A 16,998-nucleotide genomic window follows, 5' to 3' on the forward strand; every position below is an offset into this window, starting at 1 on the left:
TGAAATGTTTTGTATAAAACTTCATGAAAAGATTTCAGTTAATGTTTATTGAGCTTTATTTTTGGTGTGTAACTTTGAAGAGATGAATGCCTTTGTGCAGCTCTAAAGCCCAAATTGCTTTAGATTAGAGCCACATTCATTCATGATAAAAGGTTCACCACACATCTCAGTTCACGTCACTTTATGTGTATCTTTCTTTCAGCTCCTCTACAGGAAGTGCACCTAGAAGTGGTTCCCATTGCTCAAAGCAAAAACGAGGTCAATCTGACGGCCATAGTTCTTCCCACTGAGGCCAACATGACTTTGTTCTACTGGTGGATAGGAAACAACAAGCAGGTGAAGGCAACAAGTAATAGTGGTGACTAATGCAGCAGGTTCAGATTCAGCTTTTTAAAGCCCCGTAACTAATGTCAGACAGTTTAACAAACTCTTGTAAAGGCAACAGCCTGAATCAAGGTTATGACAACTTTCAAACTATGGACAGACATGAACTCAATAACATTCTGTGTCTTGTGTCTCTGTCTCACGTAGCCCAAGCTGAGTCTGCAGAACTCAATTCTGACTCACTTCCCAGAACAAGGAGAGGTTTCGGTCACAGTCCAGGTTTCCAACGGTCGCTCCATGGTGCAGGACTCCAGGATTGTCCGAGTCTACGGTAAACAGAGCTTAACTCAGAGGCATCAGCTGCTTCACCCCCATGTCATCAGTCTCACTCACTTACTTTTCATATTGCCTCTTATCTACTGTACATGATTTTCTATAATGTGATCATTTCACTAAATTCTTACCTGTCCATGATACTGTAATGGGGAGAGAGAGAGAACTCAGCGTTAAACAGCTTTTATTGCTTTATAACTGAGGAAAACCTGCTGCTAAACATTTTCCTTCTGTTGCCTTGAAATAGTGTGTTATATCCTATGAGGCTGTCGATAAGTGCGTCACAGGATGAATCATGTCCGTTCACTTTCTATAAACATCTGTGCCTTCAAGAGGCATGTTTGTGACAAAAGTATGAATTTCAATTGACTCTGAATGACGCTGCATTAGCTAAACCATCAGCAGCAATGGAAAAACTGCACACTTATAACATTTAGTGCAGATGAATCACGCAGATTGCACACAGGTGCAGCTCCCTAGATTGTTAAACATGAAGATCATGATTGCACAGCTTCTTGTGAGTTATGGATCATGCCGCTGACTTGACCACGGTTGTGTTTGATCTCAGATGACTTCCACGTCATCCCCCTGAGGTTCAGCAGGAACCTGGACCGCTTCAACCCAAACATCCCAGAGTGGAGGGAGGACATTGGCCAAGTGGTCACCAAAATGCTCACCAAGGTTCACAGGAATACTCTCAAGTTCACAAGGTGGAAAACATACAAACAGTAAAACATTAGGCTGTGACTGACTCCTGCCTACCTGACCTCAGACCACAGGTGTTCCTCAGGACTCCCTGGTTACGGTGGTGAAGCCGGGTCTCCCCACCACTGCTGCCCTGTACGTCCTTCCACTGGACAACAAACCAGCCAAGAAGGGCATGTTTGTAGATAAGGTACATACACAAACATTTTTGTCTTAGAGGTTTGGAGGCACATGCCTAACATTTAGATTTTGCTTTTTTTTCATCCAGCGTATTCCAGCCATCATACAGGCATTCAACGACAACAATGTCAGCTTTGTGGTGAGAGGAGGTCAGCAAGTGCTAGTGATGCTAGCTGACCCCAACGCAGGTATATTTAATATGCTTTACGTCTGATTCTGTCAGCTATTTACATCACTGGTTGTTGTTTTTAAATCATAATTGCATGTTATTGGTTTATTTTCAAGGATTAGGTCTAATATCTAATGACTCAACAGCTACAGCAACAAATACTGGTGCGTTTTTGAAACATACATCTGCAGCTTTCTGTGTGGATGCAGTTAACCTCAACAATCTGGATCCTGTGACTTTTCCCTCTCCTGGCTTCCTAACAAATCCAAATCTTATCTAGTCTGAGCCTGTCTGTGCTGTTGCTGTGCTGTACTTTTCATCCACTTGATTATCCCGCAAATCTCTTGTTATCTGAGAAGGATGTTTTTAAAAGACAATTGAAGTTGTATGTCTGTATCTCTACTTTTTACAGTTCTTATACTAGTTTTTATTTTTAGTGCAACACACACACAGTTCAAAACAACAGTTATTTCCTTAATTGCAGATTTATGAAACAAAAGTATGTTGTGTGATGTTTCTTCATTGATATATTTAAAACCTAGGCTACCATGGAACAGCCGGAGGTCCAGGTGTTTGGGCTCTAGCAGTCATTTTCCTGATCACCATCATTGCCACTGGCTCCTTTATCCTCTACAAGTTCAAAAGGTGAGCAATGGCATGTTTTCCAAAAAAAAAAGTATTTATTGTAAAACAAAGACAAAATATCTTATTCAAAATTGGAAAACCAATTGGTTTGTATATTATGTTATATTCTCTTATTTATTGTGTGATTCTCGTCCGCCTGTTTTTTTATGTTGTTGTTTTCATTTTTTTTTTTTTTTTGAAAAAGCCTAAAACTTAATGTTTAATGTAATGTGTTCAAACGTTACTGTGACAGCTGAGGGATCGAGAACGTCAACTCAGACTGTCAAGGAAAGTCCTGTAAAATGTTGACGATATTTTAAAATTAGCATTTCCACCTATTTATTTAGGCTACAGTTGAATTTACCAGCATTGTAAGGAAAACACAATCTAAACCAGTGTTCCATCCATTTTGAAGAAAGGCGCATTCAAGTGCACACATTCATGCAACAAAAGAATGAGAAAGCAGCAATAAATCAAGAAAATAAGTAAATAAAAAATAAATTCTACAAAAACTCCCTTTTCTGGTCCATAGAGTTGTCCTCCTGATTAGAAGCAGTTGGATGAACTATAATATTAATGATACAATTTTAAAACCCCAATATTATTTGGAACAAATATGTTCCAATATCTCTAGTGCATACTGTAAAAGGTTCTCCATAAACATGAGGAAACAGGAAACATAAAAACGCCATGCCATGTCAGTAAGAATTTTTATTGACAATGATGACAGTAACAGGTTGCTGAGTTATTCTTGTAAGCTAACCTGCCACAAACACAAAAATGTTTTAAGGAGGAGTCACAGCAATAAACAAAAAGACAAGTTCAGGGTTTATCAACTTAGGGAAATTTAAGTGGTGATTTGAATATATGAACCATTTTACCTACAGGTACAGTATGGGACCTACAACTTTTCACAGAAGCCTAAATGCTTCCAGGTGTAAGGGAGTTAGTTACTTAGATAGTTACTGTATAACTATATATCTTCATATGGTCAAATTTTCCAAAACAGTTGACTTACTGTACAATGCCTGTTTAAACTGCATGCTTACTTTTCACATAAATAAGCCACCAAGCCTCACTTGCTCATGTCCTGAACACATGTTCACCAAAAAAGTCACATGGATTGAATCTTGCAGTGCAAACCTACAGCCCCATCTTACAAAAACAACAAATCCCACAGTCCTCGGCTCAGGACTGAGGATGCCTATCCCCCACTGTTTTTCAGGAAGCTCCCAGGCGGACGCAGCGTCTACGCTCAGATGCACAACGAGAAGGAACAGGAGATGACGAGCCCAGTCAACCATAGCGAGGACACCCAGCACATCATCCAGGGCGAGGAGTTCATCGATGACGACCTGGATGCTCAGACTCTAGGTAACGCAGGAGGTAGCCCCGCCTTCCGTTCCCTTATAAGGACTACCACTAACCACTGCTACTAAACCAAGCCACTAACACCAGCAGCTAACACACACCAAGGTACTGGAAGACTTCCCCTGTTTCATCCTTACTGCTAAACAGCATCATATGAAACATATGCATTGGTCAGATGGCACCATGATATGATATGATATGATATGATATGATATGATATGATATGATATGATATGATATGATATGATATGATATGATATGATATGATATGATATGATATGATATGATATGATATGATATGATATGATAACACTGGTGTTGAACTTTGGACTTTGGCTCATTTGTCTTCTCTTTCTTCCTCCATTTTGTTGCCAGGCAACCATTCAGTTATCCTGAGCATCACCTCCCGAGAAATACAAAATTACCTGAGCAGCTGATGGCTGCCGTGGTGGTGCTAACGACCTAGCCTCGCTGGCTAACAAGCACAGGGACTCCGCTCTGCCTTCCTCCTCCTCCTCGTTTCTCCTGTTTTTTCCCCCTCCTCCTTGGACCCTTTATTTCCACTGATGGTCTGCCCAACCCCAGACTTCCAACTGTGGTGTGATTATTCTACTGCTTGATGGGCCGAGCCTGGTGGAGAGGCATTTCCCTCAGCTCCATCTTGTCACCCACTCGCTCTCTTCCCGTCATGGAACGGGAGGCACTCTGATTTATCTACTGTACATGACTTGGAGCCCACCTCGCTTCTTTAGCCCTGAAAACCTGCACTGACGCCTGGTGAGGATGGAGATTGTGATGGCATCGCACCAAGGATACTCACTCATTTGTGTTTTGAACAGCTTCTGTGTGTCACTTGTTGTCGACCTCAGCAAGCTGGACTCACTGCACTGCTCTCTCCAGTAGTACTCAAAGTCAAAGAGAGGTAGACCATGATGGAAAAACCACAGCTAGTTACTAGCACAGATGATGGATGAGATGAATTCCAAGCAGTAAATGTCCATCAAGGAAAATGTATGTTTACTCTTGTTCTGCTGTTTTATTTCCTCTTCAGGCTTTAAAGGCAATAATATTCTCTTCATGGAATATAGGAAATGAAAAACGCTGTGTTGCACTTTCTCAGATTCCCACTCACAGGTTCACGGAGAGCTCAAACTGTTCATTGATCTGATTCCTACCTTCCTTCAAATCATGACTAACACAAGTCATCGTCCGTCGCTTGGTGCCTAAATCAGCAGCTTTTACTCTGCTTGGTTCCATGTTGTCCAGTTCATTTTATTCTAGTAACAGTATGCTCCTGGCCCTTCTCCCTCCTTCTCCTCCACTTTTTTGGTCAGAGGTCTAAAGTGGACTTGCTTCTCTGGACACAAAGGTCACTGTTGTGGGGGAAGGTGTAGTTCTTATATTTTAGCGAATCAGCCTATATTAGGCGTAGCCCACGGTGGTATCGTGTCTCCTTAAATGTTCAGTTGTAAATGTGTAAATATGAATAATCTTCACTTTGTACATATTCTCTTTGACTTGCGTGTGAGTGTTTTACACTACTAGCAAACACACAGCGGTTTCACATATTAGTTTTGTTTTGGAGCGAGTGTCCAGACTTTGAAGCGTTTTTAGTTCGTTCACTCCATCGCCTGCTTCACATGTGTCCATTGTTGATATTTTCCGCGTAATCTCACAAGTTTGATCATTTTTCTTGGGTTTTCATCGTCAACTGGAAACATTGTCTTACGCAGAAACCTGTGACCTCCACATTGACGAGTGTATATGGATATTTTTGATACAGTATGTAAGCACTGGTTAGTATTTCTGTTGCCTTTGGCTGAAGACTTCCTGTTTGTTTGATTGCACTAATGATGTACGTCGTGCTGTTGACACGTACCAGACAGCAACTGGAAAAACTCCACAGACTCTGAGTCAGCTCTTCGTTACAGTCTGCTGACACCATCAGCACCATCATCACCCATTGGGTCGTCTCGTATTTGATAGAGCAGATCACATTTGTTCTCATTTACACCTGAATTCATCTTTTGTACATATTCTGCTCATATTGTTTGGTTTTTACTAGTGATGTGTCGTCATTGTATCATCGTCCGTTTTAAGGGAAAAAAGTCTGATTTAGTATGTTACAATATGATGGTAAAGGGTTTTCACACATTCAAGTAATTTTGATCACAGTTTTTCTGCTGTTTTTATCGTTTTAATGATTTGTCTGATCTATTGGTTTTGCTTTTTAAACAATTGTGTGTTTTCATTGATACGCATAGTCTCTACCTGCATCCTGGAATAAATCACACTCATAACTTGTCTGTTGGTTTTATCTGGTGGTTCTATGTTAACTTTCTTCTGGGATGAGGACCACATGGTGTCTCAGACTTCACCCACATGCATTTACTAGACTAACATTAAACACAGGCAATAGGTCTGCGCTGAAAAATCTGTCACGAAACTACAAAAATGCATAAGAATCTTCATTACAGTACAGAAATATTTTTAAATATTTGTATTTTAAGATATTACTATTAATTTTATTCACTGCAAGTATTACTACACTAAAGAACACAGTTTAGCATTTGAATGTTAGCAACAAATTCTCTGTTTTGCATATTTTTCACTTACTACAAAAAAAATCCTGCCTTTAAATTTACTCTAAATGACATTTGACATTTTAACACACACACATTAAAATGCTCCAAATACTGGTCAACATAGAGATTGGATTCACTGCCATCCAGTGGTCAGACTGTCAAGCTACAACAGCGACAATTGTGTTTTTACTGTATATTGAAATAGATACATTGTTTTTTTTACACAAATAATAATAAGTCAGTCTGACTTATGTAATCGTGGTTGCTCAACTGACTTTTTGGCTGTAACTCATTCTCCTGCATAGTTGTTACGAGGCACCTCCTATTGCGCTCGATGTGGAAATGCATTTTGTGGGGTCTCTCTCAAGCCCCCATCCCCTCAGGTCCTCAATTTACTCTATGTTCATATTAGAACATCTCTGCAAATGAAGAACTGATCAGAACACATAAAATCCAACAGTTTTCATTTAACAATCATCTTTGAACATCCAGAAGCTTCTCACTAATTCAGCCCAGTGATTCTATTACACTATCTTGAGAAACACATTCTGATAAAATGACATGACTACACAACTATTACTACTACTACTACTTCACTACTACACATCACAGAGAGTCACAGAAGAGTCAGACCAGACTGTAAACCCAGGATAAAGAGGTTCAGTGAATGTTGTGTAGAAGGTGTGAAGGTGGATCAGTTTGTCATTGGAGACTTTGTAAAAGGACAGAAAACCAGCAGGACGGTCCACATACACTGAGACTCTGTTAGACACAGCAGAGGAGGAGATGGGTGTTTCTATGCCATTGTGCCATGCATAGTAACCATCATCATCAGAGCAGCTCAGCCTCCAGGACTCATTGTTCCTACAAAACAACAAGTTTTCACTGTCTCCTGTCTCTCCTACTGATATATTAATGTCTCCTCTCCACTCAACCTCCCAGAAACAGCGACCGGTCAATTCATTTCTACACAGCAGCTGAGGACATAGATCAAATCTGTCTGGATGATCAGGATATGGCTGATCCTCCTCCACATGTGTCACTTTCTTGTTGTTGTCAGACAGTTGTAGTTCTCTGTTTACTGTGTTTGTGTTGATTTTGAGTTGGCAGAAATCTGAAGGAGAGACACAATCCAGCTACAGTTATTGATCCATCATCAGTTTGATGACAACTCATGACAGTTTGAAGATAGTTGAATGTTGCTGATATCATTAAAAACACACTTACACTTCCTCAGACCTGGTCTCAACCATTGGGCTCCACCAGGCTCCACCCTGAAAGGAGGAGGGGGTCAGAGACATGCAGACATGGACATTGGATGGCTCTAATACACACATTGAGAAAAGGTTTAACTTCTACTTAAGATCAGATTTGGTGTCAGACACCTGCTTTCAGTTTCACTCTTTCAACTTGGTGGTGACACTGTCAACTTTTGTACCGTTGCTGAGAGCAAGGCATTGCAGTGAGTGGTGAAAGCCGCACAACGCACCACAGGAACTCCACTGACTGAGGAGACCTATAGGAAACGCTGCATCATGAAGCTCACAACGTTCTCAAGAACTTTTCTCACTCTTCACATGGACTGTTTTCCCGTCTTGCACAAACTGACTAGAATATGCAAGAATAGTGTAAATATTGTAAACGTGACAGTTCACGAGTATTTAGGTTAATTACTCCTAACCATAGAGTCTCCAGTTCACAGTGAGGACTCTTTATTCCATCAGACAGCAGCTTCTCTCCTGAGTCTCCTGGATGATTGTAGCTCAGGTCCAGCTCTCTCAGATGGGAGTGGTTGGAGCTCAGAGCTGAGGCCAGAGAAGCACAGCCTTTCTCTGTAATCAGACAACCTGACAGCCTGCAAGAGGGATATTTTCCTTTATTATAATTATGTAAGACTATTGTGAATGTGGCGGTTCATGAGTATTAATTAATGTTAATTAATCCTGACCTCAGAGTCTCCAGCTGACAGTGAGGACTCTTCAGTCCATCAGACAGTAGTTTCACTCCTGAATCCTGCAGGTCGTTGTTACTCAGGTCCAGTTCGCTCAAACTAGAGGACTGAGAGCTGAGAACTGAGGACAGAGCTTCACAGCTTCTCTCTGACAGGTTACAGTTACTCAGTCTGATCAAACAGTGATGAACGGGAAAATAAAGAATTGTCATAAATTGTAATCACATTTATAGAAACATTAATATGCCTTCTTCTTAAGCTCATTCAAGCATATGTTCAATCAGGAATTCTCTGACCTGAGGGTCTCCAGTTGACAGTGAGGACTCTTCAGTCCATCACACAGTAGCTTCACTCCTGAATCCTGCAGGTCGTTGTTACTCAGGTCCAGTTCTCTCAAACTAGAGGACTGAGAGCTGAGAACTGAGGACAGAGCTTCACAGCTTCTATCTGACAGGTTACAGCCACTCAGACTAGTGACACAAGGATGAACAGAACATCAATGTATAACAAACCATAATTTATAATGTACTGTATGACATTAAATAATATATGTGTTTAAAACGTATAAACTGTCTTTATACTTACACAACGGTTTTGGAGACTTTGACCACTCCCATAACAAACAAAAGATCGTCCTCTGAAAAATGGAAGGAGTATTTAACTGGGTCAAACACGTCCAGTTCTTTTCCTGAAGACACCAACATGAAGAGCAGAGTTGACCACTGAGCAGGTGTGAGCTCAAATGTCATGAGACATGAAATCAGATACTGTTGTATCTGCTCCACTAGAGAACAATCATCCAGTTCATTCAGGAAGTGGAGCAGGTCGATGCTTTTCTCTGCAGACGGAGACTCTGAGATCTTCTCATTCATGTACTGAACAGTTTGCTGCTTTGAATCACTATTACTCATGACACTCCACAGAAAAGTCTTATTAGCCTGAAGATCCATGAGAAAATACAGAAAAAAGTATAGGTGTCCATTTGGACTCTGTAAGGCCTCGTTCACAGCATCATGGTAGAACTGTGTCTCTGTAGATTTTTCTGTTCTCGTTTCAGACATCTCAGATGTTGCTTGTTCTTCTAAGAGCACATTGACTCCAGAGTTGATCAATTTCAAATAGACATGAAGAGCAGCCAGAAACTCCTGAACAGTTAGATGGACGAAGCAGAACACATTGTCCTGGTATAGTCCTCTCTCCTCTTTAAACATCTGTGTGAGCACTCCTGAGTAAACTGAGGCTGCTCTGATATCAATGCCACACTCTGTCAGGTCTGACTCATAGAAGATCAGGTTTCCTTTCTGCAGCTGCTCAAAAGCCAGTTTTCCCAGTGACTCAATCATCTTCCGGTTCTCTGGACTCCAGTGTGGATCTGTCTCAGCTCCTCCATCATACTTGATGTTCTTCACTTTGGTCTGAACCACCAAGAAGTGGATGTACATCTCAGTCAGGGTCTTGGGCAGCTCTCCTCCCTCTCTGGTTTTCAACACATCCTCCAGAACCGTAGCAGTGATCCAACAGAACACTGGGATGTGGCACATGATGTGGAGGCTTTGTGACGTCTTGATGTGGGAGATGATTGTTGTTGCCTGCTGCTCATCTGTGAACCTCTTCCTGAAGTACTCGTCCTTCTGTGGGTCAGTGAACCCTCTGACCTCTGTCACCATGTCAACACAGCCAGGAGGGATCTGATTGGCTGCTGCAGGTCGTGTGGTGATCCAGAGGCGAGCAGAGGGAAGCAGGTTCCCCCTGATCAGGTTTGTCAGCAGCACATCCACTGAGGTGGACTCTGTGACATCAGTCAGGGTTTTAGTCTTGTGAAGGTCCAGAAAAAGTTGACACTCATCCAGACCGTCCAAGATGAAAACAACTTGGAACTGATCAAACCTGCAAATTTCTGCTCGTTTGGTTTCAGTGAAGAAGTGATGAACAAGTTCCACCAAGCTAAACTTTTGCTCTTTCAGCACATTCAGCTCTCTGAAGGTGAATGGAAATATGAAGTGTATGTTCTGGTTGGCTTTGTCTTCAGCCCAGTCCAGAGTGAACTTCTGTGTTAGGACTGTTTTCCCAATGCCAGCCACTCCCTTTGTCATCACTGTTCTGATGGCTCTATCTCTTCCAGCTGAGCCTTCAAAGATGTCTTCTTGTCTGATGGATGTTTCTGCTCTATATTGTTTCCTGGAGGCTGTTTTAATGTGTCTGACCTCATGTTCATCGTTGACCTCTCCAGTTCCTCCCTCTGTGATGTAGAGCTCTGTGTAGATCTGGTTCAGAGGGGTTGAGTTTCCTGCTTTAGAGATGCCTTCAAAGACACACTGGAACTTCTGCTTCAGATTAGATTTAAGTTGAAGCTGACAAATTGGAGCAGACAATCCTGAATAAGCAAGCAAAGGATATAATTCATTTAATTTGATTGTGATTTGATTTATTTAATTATGGTCCACATATAAAAACATAACCCTCCATCACATCAGTAAATGTGTGATTGTGTCTGTGATTTTAAATGTTATAAATCTTCTTACTGCTCTGCAGACAGTCAGCCAGCTCCTCCTGCTTCATCCTTCTCAGGAAGTTCATTGTGACCTTCAAAAATGCGTCTCTGCTGCTCCTCCTCTGCTCTTCGTCCTCACCATCTAACTCCTCCTCATCATCCCTCTGACCCTCTAAGCATTCTGGGTAATCTGAACTCAGAACCTTCTGGATGTTCTTTAACTCCTTCTTCACAAACGTGGCAATGTTTTCCTCCAGCAGCTGGAACAGAAACTATATGAATGACAGCATTCAACTAAAACCATGGAGACAAACATCAGATCCATGTTGGACACAATGACAATCCACTGGTCTAAAAAGTGCAGCATGGAAATAATTGAACACAACAGATGAACAGTAGTATTTGTACATGTACAGACCATAAATATGGAGTCCAGGTGTGTTTGGTGCTGCTGGACAGGCTGGTCACTGGAAACCTCTGAGTTCTGCTGGTCCACTCTGTGGAGGAACCATGAAGAATGAGTCACAATAATTGACAACTTATAAAACTATAAATATTACTCAAAAGTATAAATTATGTCCTGTGTCAGTCCTCTCTAGAATTTGTATTGCTTTAAGGCTGACAGAAGCAAACATGCCAATCTGTTGGCTACAATGCTAGGACCCCTGGACTGTTTTGACCAAGTGGAGGTCCTTGGCTCCAAGCAGTTCAGGGTAGGCAGGGGAGGAGGGGCCTCACCTCGCCTGCCAAAACACCATAATATGAATACCGGTACATAATAACATAAAATAGGAATCAATATCTGTCCACTGATCTGTGTTATAATTATTTTTCCTCTAAATGTTTCAAAATTTCTTAACATTTCCACAAGTAAAATCGCTAAATGTGCGCATTTCCGGCCCTAATATGGGGAGAAACGCGAGAAGAGGCATCAATGAGCCGAGGCTGAGCCCAGGGCGCCAGTACCTATTCACGAGCTGTCATTACATGTATTAATACGTGTAGCGATTGCTGCCTGTTTCACAACTTGTCACCAACGAAATGTAGATTTTTCTTTTACCGTCCCTTTCTACGAGCTTATTTTGATCGCGCAAAAAGAGGCAAAGAAAACTCGAAATGAGGCAAGACAGGAAACAGCCTCTACGGAAGCCGACAGGTGCTTGGCTGTTATTGTTGTTTTTTTGTCAGGCGCCTCTTCGCGCCAGTGACGTTGGCGCTGCTCCAGGGAGTTAGCAAACGAACTCAGTTAGCTTATTTCACAACTCTCAAGACGGAGGAGAATTATATAAGTCGCCTTAAGACATTTTCATAACAAAAGCTCATAACTGATGGAAGAGCAACGCCGGAGCTTAAATGTGTGCTTCAAACTACGGGACAGAAGACTCGCACCTTTCAAACGGACTGGTGCACCCGAAAAGACTGGCTGTGCTGCCACAAACCGACTGTACCGTTTTCCCTGCTTACTGTTTTTAACCTGTGATAAAGTCTGGACTAACACGGGATATTGTGACATGAAAAACATTAGCGTCCGCAATGAAAAGGTAAAGGAAAACAACAGAGCTTTTCGTGTGTTAGCTCATGTGGTATTATTTAAAGTCAAAATAATACGTTTTAATTGAGCACTGTTTGGTCCCCTCTGTTCCTCTGTTATAATTAAAGTAACTGTGTTTGCCCATAGTGAACATAAAGATACTCATTCAAGTTGTTTTATTGTAAGTCTGACTCTGGAGAAGTCAGTGCCTCACCAGCCACAAACCTCATCACTCACCACTGCAGGAGTCACGGTTCCAGAACGTGACGTTTTGGGGGGTTGGAGTGACCAGTTTCTTGTTTTGTTTCTTCAGTCAGTGCTGGAATATTGTCTTGTTTGATGTTTTTTCACACCATGAGATTGAGTTTTTTTTTGATTGACTGCTGTCATTTTGTTCAGCATGTTACTGGAGGAGTTGATGGTGGGAGGTCTTGTATGATGTTGTGCCTACTGAACCATGCTCTCGTACTCTTTGTCAGGCTTTTCTTCCCATGTTAGACGTGTAGAGAACCGAGTCGTGTTCAAGATAAGGTAATTTCTAGTTCTTACATAATTTTGTGTGCAGTTTGTTGGCCTACCAATCCATGTGTTCTCTGAGCTACTGTAAGTCCGGAGTCCCGTTGTGTCTCAAATAGAAAGTCAGCCATGTTAATTATGTTAATTATTACTTTGTTTTCTTCATTGTGTGTGTGTGTTTTTTTGTCTTTTTTGTTTCTAGCATAAGTTATAGTGTTTAGTTTGATGTTCATTTTTTTGTTCTTTATCAAATAATTTAAACCATCAGCAACTCTTTCAGGCTCTGACTTGAAGATGTCTTTGTTGAAAAAAACAAGGAAACAAACTCACTCTGATGGTTGTTGTTTAAAAAGTTTGGCAAGGTTCTCCGACCAGTTGCTCTTGTAGGACATATTTTTTTCTGGACCAGGTGCAGCAAATTCTCGTCTCTCATGGGGCCTAGAGTAATAGAAAAAAAAACCTATTTGACTGACAAAGCAGAATTCCTATTGACTTTTCAAATCTCCCAAAAATATTTTTCATTACATCTAGATAAATATTTCTGCGAAAAATATTCATGTCAGAAATATCAAGAAATATGAATACCATACATAGTAAACTGAAAAACAACATTACTTTTACCTAAACAAATGTCTCCAATTAATTGTGTTCCTCTTTGACCAGTTGCGCTTCAAAGATGCTGAGCTGAAAACAGTTGAAGCAGACTGTGGTTTTTGATGGAGCCTAAACAAGGAAATAAATTATTAAATTATAAGTTTGCTTAAGCCATACTTACTTATTTATATAAAAATATTTATATCACACATATATATTAAATCATATTAATTACTTTGTTTTTAACAAATATTTTTGTTTGAAGTTAAGGAAGCTGTCTTTTGATCGGTCATTCTTGAAGGACATCCAGCTAAGTTTAGGTCCAGGTTCAGCAGATTCTTGTCTCTGGTGGGACCTGATAGAAAGACAACTTAGGTGACTCTCACATGTTCAATCATAAGTTTACATCATAACTAACAGTTAATGTGTGATGATGTGTCAGATGGTCTTAGTCATCTCACCTCTGAGCTTTGTTCTGGCTCTCATGGTCCCCACACGGACTGGTTTTAGAGGGAGGGGCCCCCTGCTCTCTGTCCTCACATTGATCCATGTTGCTGAATTCACACACTCTGACTTCACACAGAGAACAAACAGATTATTAATCATGAGTTGAAATCCTACTTTCATCATTAGTCCTGTAACAAATGTAAATCAGGAACAAGAGTGTGAACTGTAAAAGTAATCAGAAAAAAAGGTAAAAAAAAATACTTGAGAAGGAGGTTTTAGTGTAGGTCTTTCAAACTTCACTATACATTTCTTATCTTTATCCGTTATCATTCAGAATAATTTTTTACTGATTAGACATTCTGACAGTTTGTGCTGCTGCTCACGCATAGGAAAAAGAAAATGTGGAATCTGACTGAGATGAGCCGACACATTTTTATTGCTTTAAAGTTCAGTGATATTTAGCTTTGAAACAACAACTATTTCAAATTTGACATGATTCAAACTAACTTCACAGTGAAAATGAAAACAATGAAAACATTCACAACAAACTACTTTTAGCAGCCACAACATTTTCCACTAACACAAAACCAGGTCCTTTAAGCTGCAGTTATTCATCTTTTCCCGTTGAAAGTCTTCCCTCTGCAATTTTTACTGCTTATGTGTCTATTAAAATATGCAGTGTGACTGGTTGCTCTGGGTCTCAGTGTTGCTAAGGGAGAATATTTGAAGCTGACAGTCAACACTTTGATTACATCTTGACTTATTTTAAATCTACTGTGGTCAATTAAAACCATAAAACTGTGATGCTGTACAAACAGGGCATAGGCCAGAAAAAAACATGTAAATGCACCCGGAGCGAAGGGCGCAAAATCACGATCTCGCCTAGAGCACCGAAACACATTCCTAAACCAGGGGACGAGGGGAAAATATACTACTTTAATTAAGAGCCTTCATATTGAATGATTTTTTTGTTTTGTTACTTCCTGTTTAACTTAAGTCTATTGATATTTTGATATTATTATAAAGACATCTAGTACTAAATGTGTCCTACATAGAAATTATTCTGAGTTTTACTGTAAAATTTGCTAAGGTACATGAACACAACATCCTGTTAAAAGTTAAAAAGTTTTTTAGACTTTTTATTTTTTTTGTCTCAAAACAAATGCAAGTGAGTCAATTTCTACATTTGGATATTCTGCTTCTGCTCTGGCATGATAGTTTTAAGGTTTTACAAGAGCTCACAGAAACATTTCTGTTTCAGTCATGACAGTCAAATCAAACCAATGTGGTACCAGCATGTTTATTTATGAAATATGAGCTCCAATATCTGATGAGTGTTTTTAGTAATATATTATTTGATAACTAAACATTTACAGACTTACAGCAGTGGTGCTGACAGCAGACACTCTGGGTCCTGGTTCCTCTCACAGATTAAAAAAAGTCCAGTCAGTAGAGATGAAAATGTCTGGGCTGGATCACTGCTGCTGGGATCACTGGTACAGACCCACTGAGATCAGAAGCTTTAGATTGAACTGCTTCCTGGTTTCAAGTTGCCTCTGAGTCACTCTGTCAAACCTGAATGTTAGCTTCAATAGAACATTCTTCATCTGGACTGTTGGCTTTTCAGGTTTAAGTAGAATCTGCTTGGAGGTTTTGTGGTTGCACTGGTCCAACACTAGCTTAGTCCACAGGGTCAGAGTGAACTGGGTTCATGTGGTCAGTTTGGACTGAGTGGTGAAGAGACTAAAACTAATGAACATCGTGACTCCCACCCGAGGAATGTGGTTCTGTACACACGGTCTACTTTACCACCAGGTTTAATGTGTGTGTGTAGCAGTGATAAAACACACATTCAGGAAGCCTAATTTAAACCAGCTCCTGTCATGTTTTTCACCTGTTGTCATATTCATAGTCACCATTTCCTGTTTTTTTGCCTGCTCCTTGATTGTGCTTGCATTGTACCTGTTCCTGAATCCAGTTGTGAACATTAAAGTCTGTGTAACTTACCTTCTGGTCTCCGTCACCATGTGCCGTGTGGGTCAGATTCGTCAAGCCGCCTGACAGCACCCCATTAAACTCTGATGAGGCTGGTCCGTCATGGGTTTGAGGTATTAACTTATTGAGTACTTGGAATGACTTGCATCACATAAATATCATAACAGCGTACTGTAAGTGTAAGTGATCCTGGTAATATAAGTTGAAGAACTGACTATAGCTGGATTTTTTCAGACTGAAAAGAGGTGTTAAGATGACTTTAAGAAGTGTCCAGAAGTGATAGTGAAACTGTTGACACATGACACTACCGTAAGATTGTGGGCAGTCTGATATGTGGTATGTACTGTAATGATAAGTACCAGGCCAGATCTGAGCTCGGTTGTTAGTTCTCAATTTCAAGTTCTTCTATTTGAGATAATTAAAGGCACCATGAATTATGAACTTTTGTTACAAGAGAAGCCCCATCTAATTGCATACTGTGATGCTGAATGAGCATCCAAAATGTACCTTAAAATCAAGGAAACAACAGACAGTGTCTTAATCAACATGTGAACCAGAGTATATGGTCCTTGCCGCAGGCACACAGAATGGCTTGTACCTCACACAACTTGAATCATGGACAGAGAATCTCAATCTGGACCTGTGACGATATATGAGGACAATCATTAAATCAAGGCGTCATCACTATCAAAGAGCCCAGTGAACTGGCAAAGACAAAACTATGTGGACATTTAACATCGCTTCATCTATGGTTTATGGTTGTTTCTGCCTGTCCCTCCCTGGAACTAGCTCCTATCAAACTGAGGTTGACTATATTTTAAAAATATATTTGCATTTTAATTTTATTTACTGCAAGTGCTACGCTAAAGAACACAGTTTAGCATTGAACGTTTCAACAAATGCTCTGCACATTGATTGTTTTGCGTTTTTGTCACTTACTACAAAAAACCCTGCCTTTACATTTATGCTAAATGACATTTGTAGTGAGTGATGATGACTTTATTTGAGGCCTAGAGGCAGCATCAAACCTGAAGAAACTCATTGAGGTAAGTGAGGACAGTTTGAGCTTAGCCAAAACTCAGTTTAAAACCAGGTGCCCTGTAACTGAAATGCAAATAATAGTTTTCATGCAAAAGCTCATATAAATTGTACATGTTTGTCCTGTGGCATGATCCAGATTTG

The 16,998-nt window shown here is 40.4% G+C and overlaps 2 protein-coding genes and 1 long non-coding RNA gene across 12 annotated transcripts in view; 2 read left to right on the forward strand and 1 right to left on the reverse strand.

Moving 5' to 3' along the window:
• The window catches only part of sorcs2 (sortilin-related VPS10 domain containing receptor 2), a 183,921-nt gene extending 177,911 nt beyond the window's left edge, over nucleotides 1-6,010 (forward strand). For 2 of the 8 annotated variants that reach the window (XM_029140045.3, XM_055505601.1), the window contains exons 20-28: nucleotides 203-336; nucleotides 532-655; nucleotides 1,226-1,338; nucleotides 1,430-1,552; nucleotides 1,631-1,730; nucleotides 1,828-1,875; nucleotides 2,254-2,356; nucleotides 3,516-3,721; nucleotides 4,082-6,010. In XM_029140045.3, the coding sequence (XP_028995878.1) occupies nucleotides 203-336; nucleotides 532-655; nucleotides 1,226-1,338; nucleotides 1,430-1,552; nucleotides 1,631-1,730; nucleotides 1,828-1,875; nucleotides 2,254-2,356; nucleotides 3,516-3,721; nucleotides 4,082-4,143 (1,013 nt within the window). In that variant the 3' untranslated portion in view covers nucleotides 4,144-6,010. Of the gene's footprint in view, nucleotides 1-202; nucleotides 337-531; nucleotides 656-1,225; nucleotides 1,339-1,429; nucleotides 1,553-1,630; nucleotides 1,731-1,827; nucleotides 1,876-2,253; nucleotides 2,357-3,515; nucleotides 3,812-4,081 lie in introns of all 8 variants that reach the window. The other 6 variants (XM_029140052.3, XM_029140061.3, XM_029140068.3 and 3 more) reach the window with 6 other exon arrangements.
• Nucleotides 6,011-6,738: 728 nt separating this feature from the next.
• LOC114849026 (NACHT, LRR and PYD domains-containing protein 3-like) lies at nucleotides 6,739-15,487 on the reverse strand. 3 transcript variants are annotated; one of them, XR_008693594.1, is made up of 14 exons: nucleotides 15,204-15,487; nucleotides 13,836-13,947; nucleotides 13,610-13,729; nucleotides 13,402-13,503; nucleotides 13,111-13,218; nucleotides 11,152-11,230; nucleotides 10,765-10,993; nucleotides 8,828-10,616; nucleotides 8,539-8,712; nucleotides 8,240-8,413; nucleotides 7,973-8,146; nucleotides 7,677-7,807; nucleotides 7,519-7,565; nucleotides 7,315-7,405 (listed from the first exon to the last, which is right to left on the reverse strand). XR_008693594.1 is itself a non-coding variant. In XM_055505537.1 (13 exons), exons 2-13 carry the CDS (start codon nucleotides 13,922-13,924, stop codon nucleotides 6,891-6,893), a joined length of 3,600 nt encoding a protein of 1,199 aa, XP_055361512.1. In that variant the 5' UTR covers nucleotides 13,925-13,947; nucleotides 15,204-15,466; the 3' UTR covers nucleotides 6,739-6,890. The 3 variants fall into 3 exon arrangements, 1 of the variants encoding a protein (XP_055361512.1); XM_055505537.1 differs by lacking the exon at nucleotides 7,677-7,807 and having other exon boundaries at nucleotides 6,739-7,405; nucleotides 15,204-15,466; XR_008693593.1 differs by having other exon boundaries at nucleotides 7,304-7,405; nucleotides 7,519-7,807.
• LOC129603636 (uncharacterized) lies at nucleotides 11,661-13,221 on the forward strand. Its single transcript, XR_008693724.1, has 2 exons — nucleotides 11,661-12,274; nucleotides 12,744-13,221. It is a non-coding gene; the product is annotated as an uncharacterized LOC129603636 (long non-coding RNA).
• Nucleotides 15,488-16,998: the final 1,511 nt, after the last annotated feature.

Source organism: Betta splendens, chromosome 2 (genome assembly GCF_900634795.4).
Source record: "Betta splendens chromosome 2, fBetSpl5.4, whole genome shotgun sequence".
NCBI classification, from domain to species: Eukaryota; Metazoa; Chordata; class Actinopteri; order Anabantiformes; family Osphronemidae; genus Betta; species Betta splendens.